Source organism: Protopterus annectens, chromosome 2.part1 (assembly GCF_019279795.1).
Source record: "Protopterus annectens isolate FY-2018-M chromosome 2.part1, PAN1.0, whole genome shotgun sequence".
In the NCBI taxonomy this organism is placed as follows: domain Eukaryota; kingdom Metazoa; phylum Chordata; order Ceratodontiformes; family Protopteridae; genus Protopterus; species Protopterus annectens.
The window spans coordinates 1,405,657,901-1,405,682,659 of record NC_056729.1 but is presented as its reverse complement, the minus strand read 5'-3'; the positions used below and the strand labels follow the sequence as shown (position 1 = coordinate 1,405,682,659).

General features: G+C 44.2%; 1 protein-coding gene across 1 annotated transcript in view; it reads left to right on the top strand.

Annotated features, from left to right (window-relative positions):
* Positions 1 to 24,759, top strand: part of ASXL2 (ASXL transcriptional regulator 2) — a 2,483,396-nt gene that overhangs the window by 1,672,814 nt on the left and 785,823 nt on the right. Inside the window, exon 5 of the mRNA XM_044062884.1 lies at positions 20,730 to 20,848. Coding sequence (XP_043918819.1) covers positions 20,730 to 20,848 — 119 coding nt within the window. The remainder of the gene's footprint in view (positions 1 to 20,729; positions 20,849 to 24,759) is intronic.

Sequence of the window (24,759 nt, the reverse complement as noted above, 5' to 3'; positions counted from 1 at the left end):
TGCAGTAACTACTTTGCCATTCTCCCAGATCAAAGACTGACCCCCAGGGCTGCTCTGTCCAGTCATTGTCCTCTTGGGCTACTTACTGACCAAATTCATACAGAAAGCCATTTTGTGCAAGGTCAAAAGTCATCCTCATTGCCCCATTCTGACCCAGATAGATTTGTTTCCCCCCTCCTAAAACTCTGCCAAAAGGAATAACTTTGTTTCCATATCCAATTCCAGATCTAATTTCTCACCCATCTGAGAACCTCATCTGTATCTTCCCAACCTGAAACAAACTGCTTGGCTTCTTCAATTCCAGTGATGGCACAGGATTCTTCCCTTCCATCTGATGTTTTATACATACAACGTCTCAGAAGTCCTCTACATGTACAGAATGTACAGTGCATTGTAGTAAACGGAAATGATTCATCACATGGGTGGAATCTTATAACAGTGCCCCCACAGACACTTTCAGCATCAGTGGGAGACATTTTATTCTTCTTATCTTCCATGTTTCTGGCTGGTTCCAGCTTCATTTCCTTTAAAGTACATTTAGCTGCCATTCTCTTCCACAGTGGATTTCAGGACTCCTCCTTGGCCTCTTACAAGCTATGTAAACCCTTTCTTAAGGTTGTTTTTCTTTTTAGGCCTCCTATAAAGGATCTGGCTCTTTTTTTAGGACTTGCATTTCGTTTCGAAAGCATCGATCAGACTTCAGTTTGAACCAGCTGCTTCTGCAGAATTGAATCTCTTATCATGGAAGACTGTAGTGTTAGTAGCTGTCACTTCAGCCAGGAGGGTGTCAGAACTAAATGCCCTGTCTTCAGTTTCCTCATGCGTAGTTTTTCATAAGGATAGGATTACCCTCAGAACCAGTCCTTCCTTAATTCCGAGGGTAGCTTCTGAGACCAGTTGTTCACAGCCCATACATCTTCCAGTGTTCTTTCTGAATTATGAAAACAAGGTAGAATGTGTCTTGCTTACACTGGATGTGTCCAGGTAGCTTCTCTTCTATCTCATAGAACAGCTCCTTTCACAAAAGATAAACAATTATTCATTTGCTTTGCACACAGCAAACTGGGTGAGAAAGTTTCTGAGAGTTCTCTATCTAGATGGTTGTGAGATGGTAACTCTTTTACTTACACCTCCAGAAATAAGCCCTTGCCTATCAAGCCTAAAGCTTACTCCACTAGACATATTGCTGCTTCAACAGTCTTCTTCAGAGCTCTGTCCTTAGATGAAATTCATCAGGCCACCACATAATCTTCAGTTCATACATTTGTAAAACAAATTAGTCCGTTCCTCCAGAACCAGACTCTCCTTTGGGGCTCCATCTTGAAGGGTCTTCTGTCCTAAGGCATAGTCTAGTAGCTGGGAGTTCTGATCCATGCATAGGATCGGATAGACTGAATGTATAGGATACAAAAATTATGTACTTGCCATAATGCTAGATCCTTTCATTCCAGTCCATCCAATACAGCTCACTCTCCTTCCTCTGCCATTTTATATATATATATATATATATATATATATATATATATATATATATAAATATATATATATATATATATATATATATATATATATATACACACACTATGGATCTTCATCCTGAGTCAAAGGCAGTGTGTATGCACTTAGAAATAGGTATCAAACTCATTCTGAGTTACTCAGGGAAGAGCAAGGCATTATGGAGGAAAAGTTTAGGAAGGGCTTGAGGCCGGAGCACTAAATTAATTGGATCTGATCTGAAATGAGTTTTGAGGACACGTGTCATATCAGATGGACTGTAATGAAAGGATCTTTTATAAAGTACATATCTTTTGTTTATTGCATATAATTACAATATAGTTTATAGCTCTTGTTAGAGAGTGTGTGTGTGTGTGTGTGTGTGTGTGTGTGTGTGTGTGTGTGTGTGTGTGTGTGTGTGTGCGTTTATATGTGTACATATTTGTATATATGGGTTCCCTTTACTTTGTTGAATGCTCATTTGGTCTATAGAGTGAAATGCATGCAGAGTTGGTAGAGTACACTTTTGGTCAGGTGCACATATGGTCTAAAGGCACATAGATCAAAAGGAGGAAGATCCGTAGTAGAAGAGTCAAAGGTGTTAATGCCAAAAGTTGTGGCTATCCCTAAAGTTTTGGCATTAGGTTGTGGGAGTGCATGCATGAGTGCTTAAAATTAGGGTTAAAGGAAAGGCTATGGAAAGGGAAAGATGTAGTGTGTATTATTGTTTGTGGTGAAGCCTCATCCTTACTAATGCATACTAAGCCTAACCTTAATGCTGACCCTAATCCTAACCACATCCTTACAGCTTACCTGAAAAAAAATCTGTAGCACTGCCAACATTTCCACAAATTATGTGTGGATTAAAGTGGTTCATGGATTGCAAAAGAAAACTATTTACTTTTGTAATCTTTTGTGCTTTCATTGTTTTGTATTTTCAGTAAGTTAATTGTTGGAAATTCTGGTAATGATCATTTGCATTTTGATGCTTTTGAATTTCAGCCATTCATAGTATAATTTTATATATATATATATATATATATATATATATATGTGTGTGTGTGTGTGTGTGTGTGTGTGTATCTTATATATATATTTATATTTATGAATACATACATGCAAATATATATATATGTAGTATATATATATATATATATATATATATATGTGTGTGTGTGTGTGTGTATATATACACCCACACATACATATATGTATATATATGTGTGTATAATTTTAGTCATTCGTAGTATAATTTTTTATATATATATATATATATATATATATATATATATATATATATATATATATGGTAGGCTATTGAAATTCCGAATCCGGTTCAGTCAACCATTCAGAATGTCGACCTGAAATGCTGAATTCAGAATTTCAAAGCAGTAACCAAGGCAAAAATGAATACATCGACATCCATAGTTCGATGTATTCGACATAGCAGGAGGTCACATCAAGTCACCTCCTGCTATGCACATTAAAGTACCATTACACTCTACAGTCAACAATACGTTAATTCTACTATTTGCCCCCCACACCCCCCTGCACATTTAATATGCCAACTCCAAGATCGCACTACAGTGAGGAAATGGGCTAATTCCCTGTTCCTCACTGAACCGCAATCTCCATGCACAATGTCGAACCCAAATACTCAAACTACATTACCCGTTCACTGTAGCGTAGATGATACGTTTTGGTTCGATATTCTGCCGACTTGAAAACTGCCATTCGACCAAATGCCAGTCGACCGATGCATTTTCCAAGTTTTGAATGTAAGCCTATGTGTGTGTGTGGGTGTGTATATATATATATATATATATATATATATATATATATATATGTGTGTGTGTGTGTGTGTATATGTACACATACACAACACACACACACACACACACACACACACACACACACACACACACACACACACACACACACACACACACACACACACACACAGAATTGACCTTAGGCTTGAATGGGTCAATTGGATGTAATAGGGCCCCATGGATAAAGGGACCCCACAATTTGCAGTGCTGTCTGCCAAAGTCAGTACTCCTACACCCTGCCCTGTAAATACCAACTGCCATCCCGCAGAAGAAGCACCTCATGGTACTGCTTCTTTGGCACTGGCAGGATAAGACTTTGAACTTAGAGAAGCAAGGCATTTAGGAAATGTAGTCTTGCTCCGTATGCAGGCATATGCCTCTTTTGTGGAGCAGACTATGTATTGCTAAATTAATTCCTTGCATCCTCACTTCTCTGATTTTGTTTAATAGCATGTTTTTTTTTTTGTTACCCTAGTACTTCATTGGTGTAGGCCTAGTGGAGTATTGTGAATGCAAAATGGAGCAAGAATTGAGATTACTAGCTTTTTTTTTCAGAGTCATTGAGACATATTAGGAAAGTATTTTTTTTCTTTACTGTTTCAGGTAAAGCTTTATATTAATTGGCATGGAGCTGGAAGAATTTGTTTGTTTGTAGGGTTGCAGTGGTTGATAGATGTACCACTGTGAGTGTACCTTACCTACACTGACTATCTACACATTTTTCAAAAAAAAAGAGTGGAAATATACCATCAGATTCGGTACAGTAATGTACCGATTCTGGTGGTACATTTTTACAAAATCAGTATCATACCTCTTATTTTTTAATAAATTATTCAGTTCCAGACAGAAGCAAAAATAATTGGAGAAGATGGGGGGGGACGGGCCTTAAACAATTGTGCAGCAGAGCTAGGCAGGTAAATAAAAAGATATTTATGATTGATTCTTTTGGCATCTGGAGAGGGCTGTGTTTCAGAAGTTTAGGTGCGGTAGTACATGTAATGTCTCATGTTAATGCAGATACTAATGTTCACTTTTGATATTTCTGTTTGTTAATAATAATTTGTGACCAGTGTGATGCACAAGTATCAGATCCTAAATTTAGATGTTAAGTTGTCAAACTCGCCTTCATTCTTGCTGGATGGGTTCGGAGCCGATCCTCGGCTCCGACTTGGCACTTGCTAAGCTCGAGAACTCATTTTACCAGCTCGAGGCAACCCTATATCCCATGATGCAAGGCGTGACTACCTCAGATCTTGTTTGCCGCTTCGCGAAGAGGTCTCCTTTTTTACCAGCTCAGGTAAAGCTTCATATTGTAAAGATTAGTCAGGGTTTTTTCTCCCTTACCTCCTATATTTTCTTCTATTGAGTATATTTTATACTATTAGATAATCTCCTACCCTATATTCCCTCCCTTTACGTTAGGACATATTCTTCTCTTCAGGCATTAAGCCTCCCTCTCAGTTAATTCCTGTCAGGTTGTGTGTTGTCTGTTTTTTTGGGGGGGTTAACTGTGTGACTGTTGTGCGTTTGTGTATTTTTGGACATTATCATGTCTAAGGAAGTGAAGGTCTCAGGCTTCAAGAAGTGTGACTCGTGCTGTCAGAAAATGTCTCTGACAGTCGGTCACACTTCCTTTGTGTGTACTGCCTGGGGCCTTTTTACACCTGCAGGACTCCTGTGCCATTTGTCACTCCTTAGCCAGAGAGTCCTGCAGGAACGGGTTAAGAAATAGAAATTAATTCTTTGTGGCTGTTGTTAAAGCCAGAGTGGTTCCTCCGACCAAAGGCTGGGCTGGTTAAACCATCCTAAGCCATCTAAACTCCATGGGCTGCAGTTTCCAAGCCTTAAACGGTTGTGGCTCCGACTCCTTCGGGAGTCGAGATCGAAAGCTCCAGCAGAGCCGATCTTTCCACTTTGGAAGTTATTGTGTCGGCACCAGCCTGGCTCCGACTACACAGATACCACATTACTTGTTTGCCGCGCGTGGAGCCGACGTGTCTATCCAGTATTGGAGCCGATGGGGCAGTCTTCGGCTCCATCTGGAACCGAGGTCGTCGCTGCCCGATGGCTCCATCCAGAAGAGATCCCGTCTCCTTCCCTGGAGTCAGTCTGAATTCGGCTCCGTGGATCTCTCTCTTTTGTCCGAATGGCGGAGCCATCGGAGGAACCCGATCTTCAAGATCTTCCAGGCTCAGACCACGATTTAGGAGAGGGTGGTAAGCAGACTGTTGAAGCTCTGCCAGGCACTTAGCCCAAATGCTCCATAGCCCGTCTCAACAGACGTCTGCTATTTCTCATCCTGAACTTCCTCCTCCGACTCTCCTTCAGGGTTCGAGCCAGAGCTTCTCGGAATAGGGGACCATTAGCGGGTTGACTGCCTCGAGCCGATACTTCTCTCCTATTTCGGCTCGACGATCTTCGGCTCCGGGATCTCCTCCATGAGACCTTCTATGGAGGGATCCCAGTGCGTCGCATTCTCTTGGTTTGCATCCGGGAGGGGGGCGAAAGTGGCATCGGACTCCTTGTCCCACCTCTGCTCTCCCTCTTGGAGCTTGGCATTGGTGAGCTCCGGCTTCGACCCTTCGGCTTCGGAGCTCTTCTCTTTCGGGTGGGGCCGGGGATTCCTGTTTCTCGAGCAGGATTCTTCACAGCCTCCCTGGGAGAGAGCCGAGGTGATGAGAGGAGTGTCTCCTAGCCCTGAGCTGGGTCAACGGTCTATTCCTTTAGCTCCTCCATCTTTGGTGCCTGTTGATGTCTCTTGCCAGTCTCTTTGCTCCCCGACCCAGAGATCCATGCAGCCCCAGGTTTCCCATTGGGAATAACTTCCTTCTTCCTCAGAGTTTCTCCTGATCCTGCAGCAGAACCCCCAATGCAAGTGAAGGACGATGTAAGAGGAGACACACAGATTCTCCACAGAATCATTGACATCGGACACTGACTTAGATGAGTCAGAAGGGTCCCCAAAGTCACCCTCAGAGGATGTCTCTTTTCGGACATCCTGGAGATCCTAAAGCAGAGAGGTGATTGGCAAGCCCTCCCCTTCTGAGGATGAGTCAGTTTTGCTGAAGGCATTCGGTGCTCGCCTCTTCCTCCTCCTGGGTCACTCCGCCTTCGATGAGTTGATGGGCTGATTGCTCGAAGGCGTGGGAGACGCCTGACATGGTGGAGCCAGTCCCTAGAAAGCCTAACAAGTATATTACTGCCCTCAGGATAAGGCTTATCTGACAAAGTGCCAGTGGATGTTAGTGGCAGGCAGCGGCCACGAAAAAGGAGATGTCTGAATCTTCCTCATCTGTCCATCCGCCTAACAGAGATTCTAGGACTATGGACAGGTATGGGAAGCGCATTTTAGTTCAAGCGGCTTTTTCTATGCGATCCCTGATCTATTTGACCCACTTCACACGGCTACAGAGGGATCTAATCAAAGAGTTGGGAGATACCCTCCAGGGTACTACAGATGCTGCTATTTCAGAAAATGTTACAGCACATCTCAATACCCTTACGTCTATTGCAAACTTGTCCATGAGGCTGATATCATACGCAGAAGGATCGGTAGGGCAGCAGCTTCAGCGATTGCTCTTCAGGCAATCCTGGATGCGCTTATGTTCATTTGCGGAAGCCTTCAAGTCTTCCTTTACTAACGCTCCATTTGATGGTGCCACTCTCTTTGGCCCCAAAGTAAAGGAGACCCTTACCCGGTGTGAGCAAGAGGGAAAGACTCTGTCTGCTGTCGGAGTCCGTTTTCCACCCCATCCAGACCGTACCCCAAAGGGCAACGAGGTGGAAAAATGTGGTTTCGAAAACCCCAAGGATCTTTCCCAGGCACACAGGGTGATGCCTTTTCTAGAGGCAGAGGAGGGGGCAGAGGTGGAAGACGCCCTGGCGGCAGAGGGGTCCAAGAAACCAAGGTGACAGGGATACACCCCTGGAAAACCTTTCCAGCACTCCTGAGAGGAGGCCCGACTGTCCTGCTCTGGAGGCAGTCGGGTCGCAGCTTTATAACCTCAGGCCTGGCAAAATCTTACATCAGACACCTGGGTAAAAAGCGTTGTTACCAGAGGATACAGAATACCCTTTCTATTGTCCCCAATTCCGAAGAAAAGACTCCCAGATGTGCTGCCCCATCTGCGAGACCCTGCAGCTATAGAAATTTCAAAGCTGCTAGAAAAAAAGAGTCATCCAACCAGTCCCAGCGGACCAAAGAGGATTCGGAACTTACTCAAGGTTCTTTTTAGTTCCAAAGAAGACAGGGGACTGGAGGCCGATTCTGGACCTAAGCAACCTCAATACCTTCGTCAAGAAAGAAAAGTTCCGAATGGTCACGCTCAATCGATCCTTCCATTTTACAGAAGGATGACTGGATGTGCTCAATAGATCTGAAGGACGCATACTACCACATCAAAATGGCCAGGGCGTCCAGGGATCACTTATGCTTCCGGCTGGGAGCCAGCCATTTTCAGTTTCGAGCCCTGCCTTTTGGTCTGACCTCAGCCCCCAGGGTTTTCACCAAATGCATGGCAGTGGTGGCGTCTCACCTGAGACGCCTGGGATTCCAGGTGTTTCCGTATCTGGACGACTGGCTCCTTTCTGCCACCACCCAGCGTCAACTGATTCAGGCCAGGGATTACACACTACAGCTTTGTGTTCATCTCGGAATTTCCATAAACTTCGAAAAATCTTCACTACAGCCATCACAGCATATCTCATTCATAGGAGCAGAATTGGATACGCATCATTTAATTCTAAGACTTCCTCCAGAAAGGATAGCCTCACTACAAAGCCACATATCTCTTCTTCTGTCATCCAGAAAATCCCCAGCAAAAATGGTTTTGAAAGTTTTGGGTCTCATGGCAGCTTCTCTCATTGCGATACCATTGGGAAGACTGCACATGAGAGTGCTACAATGGCTACTGTTTGCACAATGGTCGTTCCAACAGCTACCTCTGACACACAAAATTCTGATCACAAACACATGCAAATCACACCTAGCCTGGTGGCTCCGGACTTGCAACCTTTCCAGCGGAAGACCATTTGTGCTACCCACACCGACAGCTACGGTGACCACGGACGCTTCCCTGATAGGGTGGGGGGGGCATCTTTCAGGGACAGACAGTCCAAGGCGAATGGACCAATTTAGAGTACAATCTGCACATCAATGTTCTAGAGTTGAGGGCAGTGTTTCTAGCGTTGCAACACTTTGCTCCCCTTCTTCCTGTAGGGACTATTGCAGTTCAGACGGACAACATGTCCGTAGTCTGGTACATAAACAAACAAAGGGGAACCAAGTCTTATCAGCTATGCAGAGAGGCCATGAGAATCTGGCAATGGGCGGAGTCCACGGGTCGCTTTCTGATTGCAACGCACATCCCGGGGTCATCCAGCGTCATAGCCCGACAGGTTGAGCAGAGCAATCCTGTTGCCTCACGAGTGGTCCCTCAAACAGTCAGTTATGAGAAGATTTTTCGCAAGTGGGGCCAGCCTTCTTGCGATCTTTTTGCGTCTCCAATGAATGCCAAATGCAGGAGCTACTTTGCCCTATTACCCCCTCCAGGGGAAGTCCCCAGGGACGCGCTGGTTCACGATTGGCCCCGGGTCTCCTGTACGCTTTTCCTCCCTTTCCCTGATTGCAAAGTTTCTGCAGAAAGCCAACAACCTGCAAAGGACGATTATCCTCATTGCCCCATTCTGGCCTCGTCAAATCTGGTTTCCCTTTCTTCTGGCACACCGCATTCTGGGGCCCTGGATCCTGGACCCGGAGCCAGATCTACTGACCCACTCGTCAGGGGCTCCCCACCCCTCGCTTCTGTCACTCCAACTAGCAGCTTGGCTGCTCCGCTTCCCTACTTAGCCAGGTCTGATCTTCTTTCACCTGCAGTTCAGAATATATTAGTGGCTTCTCATAAAGCTTCCACTACAAAGACCTACACTAGTAAATGGAAGCGCTTTGTTTTCTGGGCAAATACACAGCATTTGGACCCTGTTATAGCTCCTTTTAAATAAGATCTTGGGGTTTTTAACCAAATTGTTCCACCAAGGAGCTTCTCCTGCCACTTTAAGAGTGCAATTGGCTGCCATTTCCAACTTTCATGTGGAAGAATGTGGGGCCCCTATTATGGCTCACGGACTTTGTAAGGCCTTTTTAAAAGGATCTTTCCATATTAGACCACCAGTTAGAACTCCTACATCTCCTTGGAATCTGAACCTTTTATTATCTAAATTGATGTTACCTCCGTTTGAACCAGCCTCCTCTTGTCCATTGAAGTATTTGTCGTGGAAGACCCTCTTTTTGGTGGCCATTACATCGGCTAGGCGGGTGTCAGAGCTTCAGGCTCTTTCTATTAAACACCCTTATCTGATCTTTCACTCTGACAGAGTATCTCTTCGCACTAATCCATCCTTTCTCCCCAAAGTTTGCTCTATTAATAACATTAATCAATCCATTGAACTCCCTACCTTTTTCAGAAATCACTCCAATAAGTTGGAGTATATGTTACACAAATTGGATGTTCATAGACAACTTAGATTTTACCTGGATAGAACAAAGGATCACAGGAAATCAGATCAACTTTTTGTAGCCTTTGCAGACAGCAGGAAAGGTGTAGCAGTTACTAAATGAACCCTTTCCAAATGGCTAACTGATTGCATTATATTTGTTTATGCTACTTCGGAACAAACTTTACCTGTCAAACCCAAGGGGCACTCTACAAGATCAGTATCTACATCCCTGGCTCATGCAGCTCGCTTACCATTAGACACTATTTGTGCAGCTGCCACTTGGTCTAAACCACATACTTTCATTTCTCATTACAAGGTAGACAGGGTTAGTAGGGACAGGGCAACCTTTGGTTCCACTGTGCTCAAGAACGTTCTGCCGTGAGTTCCTCAGGAACATGGAGCTAGGGACGCTACCCAGGTGTAAGAACAAACGGCGAGATCGAACACTCTCACATTTAGAAGTTATGTCCTTACCATAACGTTCCATGTGGAGTGTTCATCTCGCCTTTGTTCTTACATTCCCACCCTCCCACCCTCAGGAAGAACATACAGTTTGGTGCCTGGTTTGGTTTATCCTGCTTCTGCTTTTGCAGTTGTTGTGTATATATGTATATATATATATATATATATATATATATATATATATATATATGTATAGATGTTCTTGCACTTATGTTTTTTGGCATGAATGTGTTTCTCTCTCTGACTTCTGGTTTGCTTGCAAACTAGATCTGAGGTAAAGGCAGAGGGGGATTGTGGGAGTTAGGTTGGTCTCGATCTTCTTCTCGATGCAGAGCTTGCAGAGCGGCCGACACGGAGCCGAGGATTGGCTCCGAACCCAGGTGTAAGAACAAAGGCGAGATGAACACTCCACATGGAACGTTATGGTAAGGACATAACTTCTAATTCCCTCCCTTTACGTTAGGATTTATTCCTCTCTTCAGGCCTTAAGCCTCCCTCTCAGTTAATTCCTGTCAGGTTGTGTGTTGTCTGTTTTTTTGGGGGGGTTAACTGTGTGACTGTTGTGCGTTTGTGTATTTTTGGACATTATCATGTCTAAGGAAGTGAAGGTCTCAGGCTTCAAGAAGTGTGACTCGTGCTGTCAGAAAATGTCTCTGACAGACGGTCACATTTCTTGTGTGTACTGCCTGGGGCCTTTAAACCTGCAGGACTCCTGTGCCATTTGTCACTTTTTTAGCCAGAGAGTCCTGCAGGAACGAAGAAATAAATTAATTCTTCGTGGCTTGTTAAAGCCAGAAGGTTCTCCGACCAAGGCTGGGTTGGTTAAACCATCTAAGCCATCTAAAGCCCAGGCTGCAGTTTCCAAGCCTTCGGCTGTGGCTCCGACTCCTTCAGAGTCGAGATTGGCTCCGGCCGGAGCAGATCTTTCCACTTTGGAAGTTATCGTGTCGGCGCCATCTGGCTCCGACACACATATACCCATTACTTTGTCGGCTCCGGCTGGAGCCGACGTGTCTTTATCCAGTATTGGAGCCGATAAGTCTTCGGCTCCATCTGGAACCGAGGGGTCGTCGGCTCCGATGGCTCCATCCAGGAAGAGATCCCGGTCTCCTTCCCTGGAGTCAATTCGGCTCGGGATCTCCTCTTTTGTCGGAGCGGAGCCATCGGAGCCGATCTTCAAGATCTTCCAGGCTGTCAGACCACGATTTAGAGAGGGTGGTAAGCAGACTGTTGAAGTCACAGGCACTAGCCCAAATGCTCCATAGCCCGTCTCAACAGACGTCTGCTATTTCTCATCCCCCTGAACTTCCTCCTCCGACTCTCCTTCAGGGTTCGGAGCCAGAGCTTCTCGGAACGGGGACTGTGGCTACGCCGGAGCCGATACTTCCCATTTCGGCTCTGACGTCTTCGGCTCCGATCTCCTCCCTGAGACCTTCTATGGAGGGATCCGGTCGTCGAATCTCCCTTGTCGGCTCCGAGGGGGCGAGTGGCATCGGACCCTTGTCCGACCCTGCTCTCCCTCTTGCAGCTTCGGCATTGGTGAGCTCGGCGCCGACATCGGCTTCAGAGCCTTCTCTTTCGGTAGGGCTGGGGATTCCTGTTTCTTCAGAGCAGGATTCTTCTGGCCTCCCTGGGAGAGGAGCCTTCGAGGTGATGAGGAGTGTCCTAGCCCCTGAGCTGGGTCAACGGTCTATTCCTTTAGCTCCTCCATCTTTGGTGCCTGTTGATGTCTCTTGCCAGTCTCTTGCTCCCGGACCCAGAGATCCATCGCCCCAGGTTTCCCCATTGGGAATAACTTCCTCTTCCGAGGTTTCTCCTGATCCTGCAGCAGAACCACCGCGTAAGAGGACGTGTAAGAGGAAGCACACAGACTCCCCTGAGTCTACTACATGAGATACCGACTTAGATGAGTCGGAGGGTTCCCCACGGTCCCCCTCTGAGGATGTCTCCTTTTCAGACATCCTGGAACTCCTTAAGCAGAGGGGGAACTGGCCTTCCACTGACCCCTCCGAGGATGAGTCGGTATACCTGGAGGCTTTTGGATCTCGACCCTCCACCTCCTGGGTGTCTCCGCCCTTCGACCCATTCATGCAAGTAGTGGCTCGGAAGGCGTGGGCAGCCCCAGATTCTGTGGAACCAGTTCCTAGGAGGCCCTCCGAATTTATTACAGCCCCTGCAGACAAACAGTTTCTTTCTAAGGGCGTCCCCGTTGATGCTATGGTGGTGGCGGCGGCCACCAAGAAGGAACTTGCTGATCCTTCTGTGCCTGTCCATCCTGCTCATAAGGATTCTAGGACCATGGATAGATACGGCAAGCGGATGTTTTCTTCAGTGACCTTTGCTATGCGTTCTCTGAACTACCTTTGTCACTTTACCAGACTTCAGAGAGACATTCTCAAGGAACTAGGTGAAGTGGTTCAGGATCCTTCGGCGACTGGGGCTCAGGAAAAGATTGCCTCACAGCTAGGAATCCTCAATTCTTTGACTAACTCCTCCATGCGGCTCATTTCTTATGCAGCCGATGGGGCGAGTAGGGCCGCAGGCACAGGAGTGGCACTTAGGCATCAGGCCTGGATGCGGCTTTGTAATTTTGCAGACCCCTTTAAGGCGTCCTTCACCAATACCCCTTTTGACGGTTCAGCTTTGTTCGGGCCTCAGGTGAAGGATACTTTGACCAGGTGTGAACAAGACGGCAAGACCCTTTCTGCGGTAGGAGTCCATTTCTCCACCCCTTCAAGACCCTATCCAAAGGGTCAGAAGGGAGGGAAAATGTGGTTCCGTAAATCTCAAGGAGTCACGCCGGACACACGTGGTCAGTTTACCCCACAGAGGCAGAGGGGGTAATAATAGACGCCGCCCTAGGGGCAGAGGGGGTCCACAGAATCAGGGTAGCAGGGAGACTCTCCCTGATAAACCCTTCCAGCATCCCTGAGGTGTTGCCCGACTGCCCACCCTTGGAGGCAGTCGGGGGAAGATTGTCGCTGTACCCAATAGCCTGGCGTTCCCTCTCTCAAGACAAATGGGTACAGTCGATCATATCCGAGGGCTACAATATCCCCTTCGAGAGGTATCCCGTTCCTCATCAATCCCTTCCAGACGTCTCACCTGGTCTAAGGGAATTGGCAAAGCAGGAGGTATCAAAGCTCCTAGCAAAAAGAGCCGTCCAAATAGTGCCAGCAGACCAAGTAGGATCCGCATCTACTCAAGATTCTTTTGGTCCCCAAAAGGACGGGAGATTGGAGACCAATTTTAGACCTCAGCAAACTAAACAAGTTTGTCAAGAAGGCAAGGTTCCGGATGGTCACGCTTCAGTTCATTCTACCCTTTTTGGGCAAGGACAACTGGATGTGCTCAATAGACCTTCAGGATGCGTACTATCATATAAAGATTCACAGGCGCTCCAGAAGGTTTCTCCGCCGGCTGGGGTCCAGTCATTTTCAATTCAGAGCCCTGCCCTTTGGCCTCACTACAGCTCCCAGAGTGTTTACCAAATGTATGGCAGTGGTTACGGCTCATCTGAGACGTCAAGGATTCCAGGTGTTTCCGTATCTAGACGACTGGCTCCTCTCTGCCACCACCAGGCATCAATTCCTCAAGGCCAGAGACTACACTCTGCAAATCTGCAAACAATTGGGGATTTCAATAAACTTCGAAAAATCTTCTCTGTCGCCTTGCCAATCTATTACCTTTATAGGCGCAGAATTAAACACTGTCAGTATGTCAGCCAGACTCACAAAACAAAGAATCCTGGACATTCAGAAGTATATTCGGATCATATTACTCAGCAAGAAGATCAGAGCCAAATTTGTCCTGAAGGTTCTGGGTCTTATGGCTGCGGCCATTGTTCTACTGCCATTAGCCCACTTCCACATGCGTCTTCTGCAGTGGATGTTGTTCGCTCAGTGGTCATTCCAGCAGCTCCCCATGAGTCACGAGATTTTAGTCACGCAGTTGTGCAAGACTCATCTAACCTGGTGGATGTCTTCTCCTCTGCTCCATCAGGGCCGACTGTTTGTTCCCCCAGTTCCGGTTGCCACAGTCACTACGGATGCCTCTCTGATCAGGTGGGGGGGGGGCATTATCAGGGCAGGATGTTCCATGGGACTTGGCAACCCATAGAATACCATCTGCATATAAATGTCCTGGAGATGAGAGTAGTGCTTTTAACGTTGCAAGCCCTCAGCGACTTTCTTCCCTTAGGGACTATTGCAGTTCAGACGGACAACATGTCTGTAGTCTGGTACATCAACAAGCAGGGCGGGACCAGGTCCTATCCACTGTGTCGAGAAGCTCTCAGACTTTGGCAATGGGCGATCTCCTCTCATTGGTTTTTGATAGCAATGCATATCCCCGGGGGGTCCAACCTCTTAGCGGACAGACTGAGCAGAGCTATTCTCATGCCACACGAGTGGTCTCTCAAGCAATTGGTAGTGGACGAGATTTTTCAGAAGTGGGGCTTCCCTTCCTGCGACCTTTTTGCTACACCCCAAAACAGCAAATGCCCGGACTTCTTCACCCTCTTTCCTCTACCAGGCCATTCCCCGAGAGACTCTCTAACCCAGGATTGGCCCCGGGGACTTCTGTATGCCTTTCCTCCATTTCCACTGATACCACAAGTTATTCAGAAAGCTACTGTATTGAGAGCCAAGTTGATCCTCATTGCCCCCTACTGGCCTCGACAAATTTGGTTTCCGTCCCTGCATCGTCATCTCCTGGCGCAGCCTTGGCATCTGGACCCAGTTCCAGACCTTCTGACCCACCATTCGGGTCAGCCGCACCGGGCCGTTCGTTCTCTCAACCTCACTGCTTGGTTGCTCCACTTCCTTCCTTAGCCAGGCTTCCTATGATTTCTAACCCCGTTAGGAATATCATAGTATCTTCTCTAAAGTCCTCCACCAGAAAGATTTATGCTAGTAAGTGGAAACGTTTTTCTTTCTGGGTGAAGTCTAAACACTTAGATCCCTTTACTGCTCCAGTGCATTCAGTTTTGGACTTCTTAGCAGAGATTTTTCAAGCAGGGTCTCTTCTTCTTCTACAGTTAAAGTCCAACTGGCAGCAATCTCTAATTTTCATGTTGGTTTAGCGGATCAAAACATAATGTCCCACAAGCTTTGCAAAGCTTTTCTCAGAGGTATATTTCTCCTGAAGCCTCCAATCAGAGATCCTCCTCCGCAATGGGATTTGAACTTAATGCTGGCATCCTTGATTCTACCCCCCTTCGAACCGGCTGCTACATGCTCTTTAAAGTTTCTTTCCTGGAAAACAATTTTCTTGGTGGCTGTTACTTCAGCTAGAAGGGTTTCTGAACTTCAGGCCCTCTGTGTCCGTTCCCCTTACTTGTTTTTTCACAAAGATAGGGTTTCTTTAAGACCTAATCCATCTTTTTTTGCCCAAAGTTGCTTCCCAGACGAATCTGAATCAATCTATTGATTTACCAGTTTTTTTCCCTAATTATTCAGACAAAGCTGAACAAACACTTCATTGCTTAGATGTCCATCATCAACTCAGATATTATTTGGACAGAACTAAACAATTCAGAAAATCTGATCAACTATTCCTTTCTTATGCAGAGAACAGAAAAGGTCTCCCAGTCTCTAAAGTGACCTTATCCAGATGGCTGTCTTCTATCATTTCTTATGTTTATCATCTTAGAGGCAAGCAACTGTCCTCTAAACCAAAAGCACATTCTACCAGGAGCCTGTCCACATCCACAGCCTTTCAGGATAGGCTACCTATTGACACCATTTGTGCAGCAGTCACTTGGGCCACTCCTCACACCTTTGTCTCTCATTAAAAATTGGACTTGGCCTCCAGGGACAGGGCTAGGTTTGGTTCCACAGTTCTCAAGAGTCTGTTCCATTGAGCCACCCAGGATTGAGGTGCTAGGGACGCGGTCCCATCCAGCAAGAATGAAGGCGAGTTTGACAACTTAACATTTAGAAGTTATGTACATACCATAACGTTCCATGTTAGTTGTCTTCTCTCGCCTTCTTTCTTGCGTCCCTCCCTCCTTCCCCCTGGCCTGGACTAATCTTGAGGTTGTACCTTCCTTTGTTGGGCGTGTTGTCACTCTTTCCAAGAGTTCCCAGTAGGAAGAGTCATTATTGTTAGTGGCTATCGGCCTAGTTTCTCCTACATTTAGTAATCTTCTTCCTGGGGAAGAAGTGTTTTTTGGCAGGGTTTTCTTCTAGCTACCAAACGAGATCTGAGGTAGTCACGCCTTGCATCATGGGATATAGGCTTGCCTCGAGCTGGTAAAATGAGTTCTCGAGCTTAGCAAGTGCCGAGCCGAACCCATCCAGCAAGAAAGAAGGCGAGAGAAGACAACTAACATGGAACGTTATGGTATGTACATAACTTCTAATTTTTTCCACTGTGTGTGTATACGCGCGCATGTGTGTGGGTGCGTGTACATGTGTGTGTGTGTGTGTGTGTGTGTGTGTGTGTGTGTGTGTGTGTGTGTAGTACCAGATCCTAAATTTAGATTTTTCCAGTGTGTGTGTGTGTGTGTGTGTGAAGTACCAGATCCTAAATTTTGATTTTCCAGTGTGTGTGTGTGTGTGTGTGTGTGTGTTGTGTAGTACCAGATCCTAAGTTTTGATTTTTCCAGTGTGTGTGTGTGTGTGTGTGTGTGTGTGTGTGTGTGTGTGTGTGTGTATCTATACACACATATGTAGATATAGATGTAGGTATATGGCTTGAAAGGAGGTTACACCATTTCAAAGTGGTTTGTGAATGTGGTGGGATAGTGAAGAAATCAGCAGTGTTTTACCCCATCTAACACTAATCATGGGTTCCTTGTTCGTGTAGAAGACAAAATAGGGCTATTGAGTAGAACTATCAGGTGCCAGTTCATTTGGAGTAGAGGTTGTAGTCGTCACTACAGTGCAGGCAGTCTGAGTACCAGTAGATGTTCAGATGCTTGAGGTATGAACCTGAGAGTTAGGATTGAGAAACCCTCGACTATATGTGTTTATCATAGGAGGAGGATGGGAAATTTTCCTCCACAGAAAAATCTTCTGGTGGAAACTAGAAGGCTGGTCTCAGCATGCAGTTGTTAGTGGAGCTTGCATAAAATAACATGATGTAATATGGCACAGAGAGTGTAGAAGAGCTAGTAGTGCTGGTATTTCCATGCTGTATGTAAGAACAGTAGAAGCATAAACAAAAATAAATCCTCACCAGGTACAGTTGATGACCACCTGGTATCTGACTGTGTATCTTTCAGCTTTGGCAGTAAGTGCGGCTGCTGAAAGACTACTTCTCTCTGAGTAGGAGGGACTCCCGTGGGATGATGTTGGGTGCTGTACTGGATTTACTGTTGGAACAAAAGAGATGGGACCTAGATGGGCAAATCCAGTGAATTAAAAATCAATTTATCAGATGTTCTCTTGTCTCAGCTAAGCTGGCAAGATAGTTATAAATATGATAGCGTGTTGAGTGCCTTAAGTTTGCACATTGTTACCCTTGTCAGCCTCATGTACCAAAGACAGGGTAGAAAATGTATTGTTCACATGACTGCTGTTCATCTAATTAAAGACAACAAACTTGCTATGCACAGTATGTGTTCACTGTACCTTGTGAAAAATTTAAGGCATAAGGCTTCTCACTACACTATACACAGTACCTGTGTGTAGTGTAGTGAGCAGTGCTACATACTTTGGCAGATGAAGTGGGGTTCAGAGGCAGCAATGTTTGGTGCAAAGCATGGTTGTCTGTGTGCTACAGTACTATAGCACAGCAACTTCTGATGGATGACAACCAAGTGTGACCTGGTTACATAGCACTACAGGTTGTGTATCTCATTACTTCAGAGTACATTTTGTATGCAGATGAGATGAGTCTTAGAGTTGGGAGTATGTGTGTCTGAGAAGACTGTCAAGTAGCATGTCTGTGTAGCACCATCCATTAAACGTACAAGTACTGTGGCCAATGTAACTGCAGACCATACACATAAGTAGGTGGGCATAACAGAACTGCTGAGTAAATGTTTCAAAGCAGCATCAGGCATGCTGGACAAGAAGGAATCTTCTCATTTTATGACATGTTGAGTGACACAGTGCATAACAATTCTACAGTAGTTAAAATGGGAAATGTTATAATTCCTTCCCATTTACTTTTGTAAGGTCACTGTATTACATGTCCTAAATTTGTAATCACACTCCTCACAAATGCCCATGATCAGCACCTGTGCAGCAGCTGATCAGTACCTGGCTCACAGACAGGACCCAGGAAGTTAGAATTGGGGAGTCCACCTCTGCAGAGAGGCCAGTCACAAGTGGAGTCCCTCAGGGATCAGTCTTTGGACCGCTCCTTTTTGGCATTTACTTCTCAGAAGTCAAGGTCAATGTCACTGGTCTCTGGTTGACTAATTTTGCAGATGATTGCAAATTAGGAGCTGTCATTGAATCTCATACTGACACAAATGTTCTCCAGGAGGGGCTGACACAGGCAAACAACTGGTGTCAGAGCCATGGGCTAAAACTAAATGCCAAGAAATGCACAGTAGTATCCTTTGGGAAATCATCCATCCCTGGTAACTGTCATATTGACTTCACACCCCTTAGAGTTGACCCAGTAGTCAGGGACTTGGGGACACACATAGATAGTAATCTAGCCTTTGACCATCACGTGTCCACAGTGGCGAGGAAGTCATTCCATGTTGTGCAACTTATAAACAAAGCTATGCCATCTAAGTCCAAGGAAGTCATTGTTCCACTGTATTCAGCATTCATCAGCCCTGTCATTGAGTACAGTGCCCCCTTTGGTATGTACCTAACCAGGCATATCCAACAATTGGAATGTCCACAGAGGTTCATCACTAAAAGAATACAGGGCATAAGTAAAATGCCCTCTGCATACTTCCTCAAGGCCCTGTCCCTGTATTCTGTCTCCTACAGGCTTTTGAGATTTGTGCCTGGCATACAGGGCATTGTCAGACCCCACTCTGATGGACCTTCTGCATATCCACAAAACAAACAGCACCAGAATTACCTGTTCTAAAGACTTAAACCTTGCCTGTGATATAAATAGGACCTACTGGAGAGACTGGTATGTATCCCAGAGACTACCCCATCTATGGAACAGGCTCCCCATCCATGTGAAGCAGAGTTCCTGCCTAACCCAATTCAAATGCATCTTGAACAATTGGATGTGAAACCGGAAATTTAACCCTGGTTTGGCACCTGTGTCTCTAATGGACACAGGTAACCTGTAAATGGTTTATTTTCCAGGCCCATGCTTTCACTTATCAAGGGTATCAGAACTTGTCAGATATTTGGGATGCATGGCTAGGCTTAAAAAGGCCCTTGTGGTCATTTCCCTAGTAAACACCTATGAACCTGTAAATCTATATACAGAACCCTTCAGAGTCTAGTTCACAGTGGTGTTCTCTGCATTGTTATGGTGCATCTACAGTCTCCATGCTTCAGCCAGTGAATGCTACTACAAAGAGCAATTCAAGAAATTCCTTGACTGTCTTAATTTCTTCAGAGCTGCTTGCATAAGTCATCTGTTTTACATGTCATTGCAATGTGCCTGTCAGTGCACTACACCTTCTTCTTTGCTATGTTGTACAGTTATTGTTCATTCTGCCAGTCGTCTGACATTGCTCATAAATGCTGTTGAGCTCTTCTGCATGATGTACACTCTAAGCATATATAAAGGGCAAAGCAGCAATCATGGAGTGCTGGTGAGTATTACTTACTATATGGAGAGACTGCATGGCTGGGACATGTCTATGATGTGCATTGCATTGTTCCTGCTTGGTTTATATGACGTGCAACCTACTGCTTCATAATGCCTTTCATGTCCTGGTTCAGGCTACAGTATATGTAACAATGGATATTTGCTTACTGTTTGATACAGTACAACTGGTCTGGTGCAGTTATACATGTCACACTTGTGGGGTACAGCCGCTTTAATGAATCACATTGCCTTTTTACCTGCAGCTGTGAACTAGCACTACACAGTGTACCATGTCTGTGACTCATGCCCATGATGTTTAAAAGCTATCCCAGTTATCTGACACCACCTCTACACTGTGAGCATTCTGGGTGTCAAGGGTAACACTATTACATTTTCTTATCAGTTTAAATTTTACGTATAGCCAGACTATCATTTTTGTACATAACTGATTTCATGAACTGCTGTCGCGCACAGGTTAACATCAAGGCTGTACATAAGTAGGCCAGTTGTCACTCTGTATAGTCAAACATACTAATATGTAAGTCAGTATAATAGTGTATTGCTTGTTTTCTACAGTTTTTATATTTTGTTGGAACAGGAGAAAATTTTTGTCAGTGTGCTTTCCCTCTGGACAAACTATCATTGAAAATATAGATATAATCCCAAAGATAATGTATTTTATGACTGAAATTGTAAAAAAAAATAGTATTGTTTTCCTTTGTGCCCAATGATCTTATTTTATCATTGTTTTCTTTTTAGTTTCTTCACGATTGTCATCTCAGCCATCCTCCCCTCAGTCTGGCTGCCCTTCTCCATCCATCCCAGCAAGTAAAGTTATTTCTTCATCACAGCAGCATAGCAAGAAGGCTGTCAAGCAGGTAATGCACAATGACTGAATGATGTGCTGTGACTGCCATTGCATCTTCTCAAGTTATGTTATTTGGCTGGCTTTCCTTTTCTGATTTAAGTGATGGTAAGTGAAGTCCTTTAAGTGGGTTATTTGCTTTTCAGCCTTGAAATTCCAAAGACATGCATCTGGAGCATTTCTTCTTGAGCTTCCTGTGAAAATGGGCTCTGTCCCAGTTGGACTTTCCTGGTAAACAAATGTTAAATAATAATGCTAATTAAATTTAAAAAATTTGAATAGCAGATGATACTATGGTAGCAGTGGTGGATGAGGAAGGTCACCTCAGAGCATAATACAGTGATATCTGAGGGTTTTCAGAATAGCACCTAATATTTAAGTTTGAAGTTAGTGCAGTAAAGTGATGCCTGATGTTTACTAAACAATCAGTGATAATGTGGTGGTAAGAATGTTTAAACAGTGTAATTTGCTGTTGCTGTATGGAAATTGAACAGAACTTCATACTGTAATGGTGGGGATCTAGGATTAGTCTGCTGCAAAATTGTTTAGTGAACAGCTCCTCGGACTGTAGTGAGTAGTGGTAGGGGATTCTGTGCATGTTGAGCAAAACTTTGTACTTTACTTGTAGAGGTTGTGATTGATGTACTGCAGCACTGTCTGATACACATTGAACAGTTGCGTGTAGGGGTTGTGATCGGCAGTACTGTCTGCTGTATCAGGAAAAGCACTTCATACTGCATTGGTAGGGGTTTGTGATTGATGCAGTACTGCCTGGTTGAGATGGAACAGTATCTCACACTGTACTAGTATGGAGTTGTGATCAGTGTATTGTAGTACTGTCTGGTGTATGTTGAACAATATCTCACTTTGTACTTGTAGAGGGTTGTGATAAGTGCACTGCAGCACTGGCTGGTGCAGATCAAACAGCATCTCACATTGTACTGGTAGGGGGTTGTGATCAGTATACTGTAGTACCGTCTGGTGCATGTTGAACAATGTCTCACTTTGTATCTGTAGGGGGTTATACTAAGTGCACTGCAGCACTGGCTGTTGCAGGTTAAACAGCATCTCACATTGTACTGGTAGGGGGTTGTGATCAGTGTACTGTAGTACTATCTGGTGCACATTGAACAATGTCTCACTTTGTACCTTTAGGGGGTTATGATAAGTGCACTGCAGCACTGGCTGGTGCAGGTTAAACAGCATCTCACATTGTACTGGTAAGGTGTTGTGATGTACTACTCTGTGGTGTGTGTTGAACAATATCTCACTTTGTACTTGTAGGGGGTTGTGAGAAATACACTACAGTACTGGCTGGTGCAGGTTAAACAGCATCTCATACTGTACTAGTGAAGGGTTGTGATTAGTGAACTGCAGTACTGGCTGATGCATGTTGAACAACACTTTGTAATGTACTGGTAGGCATTTGCAGTGCCATTCTGGAACATTAGTTCTTCCTGTACAAGTAGAGGATTCTAAACTGTACCACATTACTGTCTTGGAAGACATGCTGAAAAACACTGCATACTGGTTGACTGCTGTAAAGGATCAATGTACTTGCAGTGCTTTCTGGAGCATGTTGAACAGAGCATCTTGCTATGCTGACAAGTGTATGTCAAATTTAGTGTCGCTATAATTTGGAAAAAGTTTTGAATAATATGGAGAAGCCCTGAGGAAAGAGATGCAGGTCATCCCTGGCAAAACAGATTTATTTATTTTATTTTTTTTTGTTGTGTTGAATGTCCGAATTAGGTTTTCACAGATCTGTTTTTTCAGAGAGGCCCGGGGAGAAATGCTCCAAATGCATGTCTTTGGAACTTGTCTATGGACAGATAGGACTGTCAATAATCTCCTTCCAGGCTGACATACATTGGACCTTCTTAGAATGACACCAATAGCAAAACCAGTTGTTGTGGTCTATTAGCTTTTGTTAATATTGTGATGGACTTTTTGGATGTAGTACCTTGCTGCTGCAGACTTATTTCATACCTGCCTTGGTCACGTGTTTGGAGAGCACCATCATGTCACTCTTCATGTAATTTAGAGATGTCTCTCTCAAAGCATTCACTCTTATGCCAACAACAACATGTCATATGTATGTATACATTGGGCAAAGGGACTTGGCTGCTCTTGTGACCTGTCAAATCGTGGCATTTGAGAGACAGCTGATTATCACACTTTCCTTGCTCAGGCTGATGAATGTTGCATCTTTCTGTCTCATTATGGCATTCCTATGACTAAGACATTACCATAAATGTGTGGAGGCTTGGTGGTGGTGGTGGGTAGACCTGGACAGAAAAACATGACTTTATTTTATTTTTGTTTAGAATTTAGTTTGAATGTATTCTTATATTTTACATTGTTCCATGTTGGAGGCATTTCTGAGTACTGATTTGATCTTTGCAATGGATTATGGGGCATAATATTATGTGATATCTTATTTGTATTGGATTGTAATGCTTGTGGAGGGCAGGATCTGAAAACTGATAAGGGATCCAAGGAGTATTGTTTGGGATGAGGAGATGTGGACTGACCATCTAACTACTTGGGTATGGTGGGTAAGACATATGGAAAATCAGTTAATGGTGGTGGTAGTCAAGTGTAGTTTGTATAGATGAGATAAGAATCCTGGAGTCTGATCATGTCAAAGGCTTTTGACAAATCAAGAAAATGGCTGCAGTGTAAAGCTTTTGACAGAGCTGTTGTTTATAGTGATTTATGAAGGTAAGTAAGGTGGTCTTAATACCATGGCTTTGCCTGAAGCTGTGATGTGTTTCAGTCAGTTAATATTTGTTAATTCATTGTAGTAACTGAAGATGGATCCACTTGTCTAAGACCTTAGACAGAAGTGGTGAATTGTTTTAAGTCTTTATTGGCCTAATTCAGTGAAAGATCTGCTTTTGTGTTAGAGCACTTCAAGGAAGTATGTGTGTCTGATGACAAGGAAGATGTACGTATATTAAGTAAAAACAAAAAAAAAAACAAATCAGATGCCACAAAGGACCTATAAAAGGTGCTATTTGATTTATTGTTGAGTTTAAGCTCTTTCGTTCCACACAAACTATCTGATAAAGTTCTGGGTTTATGTGGAAAGAAAGGGCATAAACACAGCAGTAAGTAAAATAGCTTTTATAGGTCCTTTGCGGCATCTGGTACAGAGTTTTTTGTTTTTACTTATTTTGAGTTTTATGCTGTATGGTTCATTGGTTACATATGTTAAGTAGTTTGTGGATGTCAACGAATTTATTGTAGGCATCTTAAAATTGCAGTGAAAATTTATTAAGGGAGACGTGTACAAATACAGGAGTGTTGTCTTGAGAGAGACTGGAAAATCAGTAACAAAATTTGTAGCTGTATATAGTGGAGTGTCCAACAGGGAGGCGTTCAAGGTTTGGCATTTTACTGGAAAGAGTGGAGATTGTTTTGTGGATTTTAAAACTCACTGGTTATGTCCTTGCTCTAACCCTGACTAAAGGCTCATCTACTTAAATATCCCTGCAATTTTTTTCACACCGATTTATCTCTTACACTGAAAGGTTTGAAAAGAGAAACTGTAACATCTCTGCAGATATTCTGTATATAGCTGCACCTGTAGGTTTGATAAAAGAAACTGTCACATATTTGTATATATTTCTGAATGTAAACCGTATTCTTCATAGAATGTGAGACTGTATCTTGTATGTTATGCAATATGTTTGTGCATGTAATGTAACTTGCTTGTCTTTATCTGTTTGTAAGTTTAGAGCTTTTCTCTCCGGGCCTCCGCTGAAAATGAACATGTATTCATTCGGTCTATCCCGGTCAACAAATATAAAATAATACATAAAATAATAAAATGTAGTTTGCCAGAACTGTTTTCCAGCAGTCTGTTTTGGCTTAATGTAATAGGCTTGTTAACTTTTGATAATGAATGTCTTAAGTCTG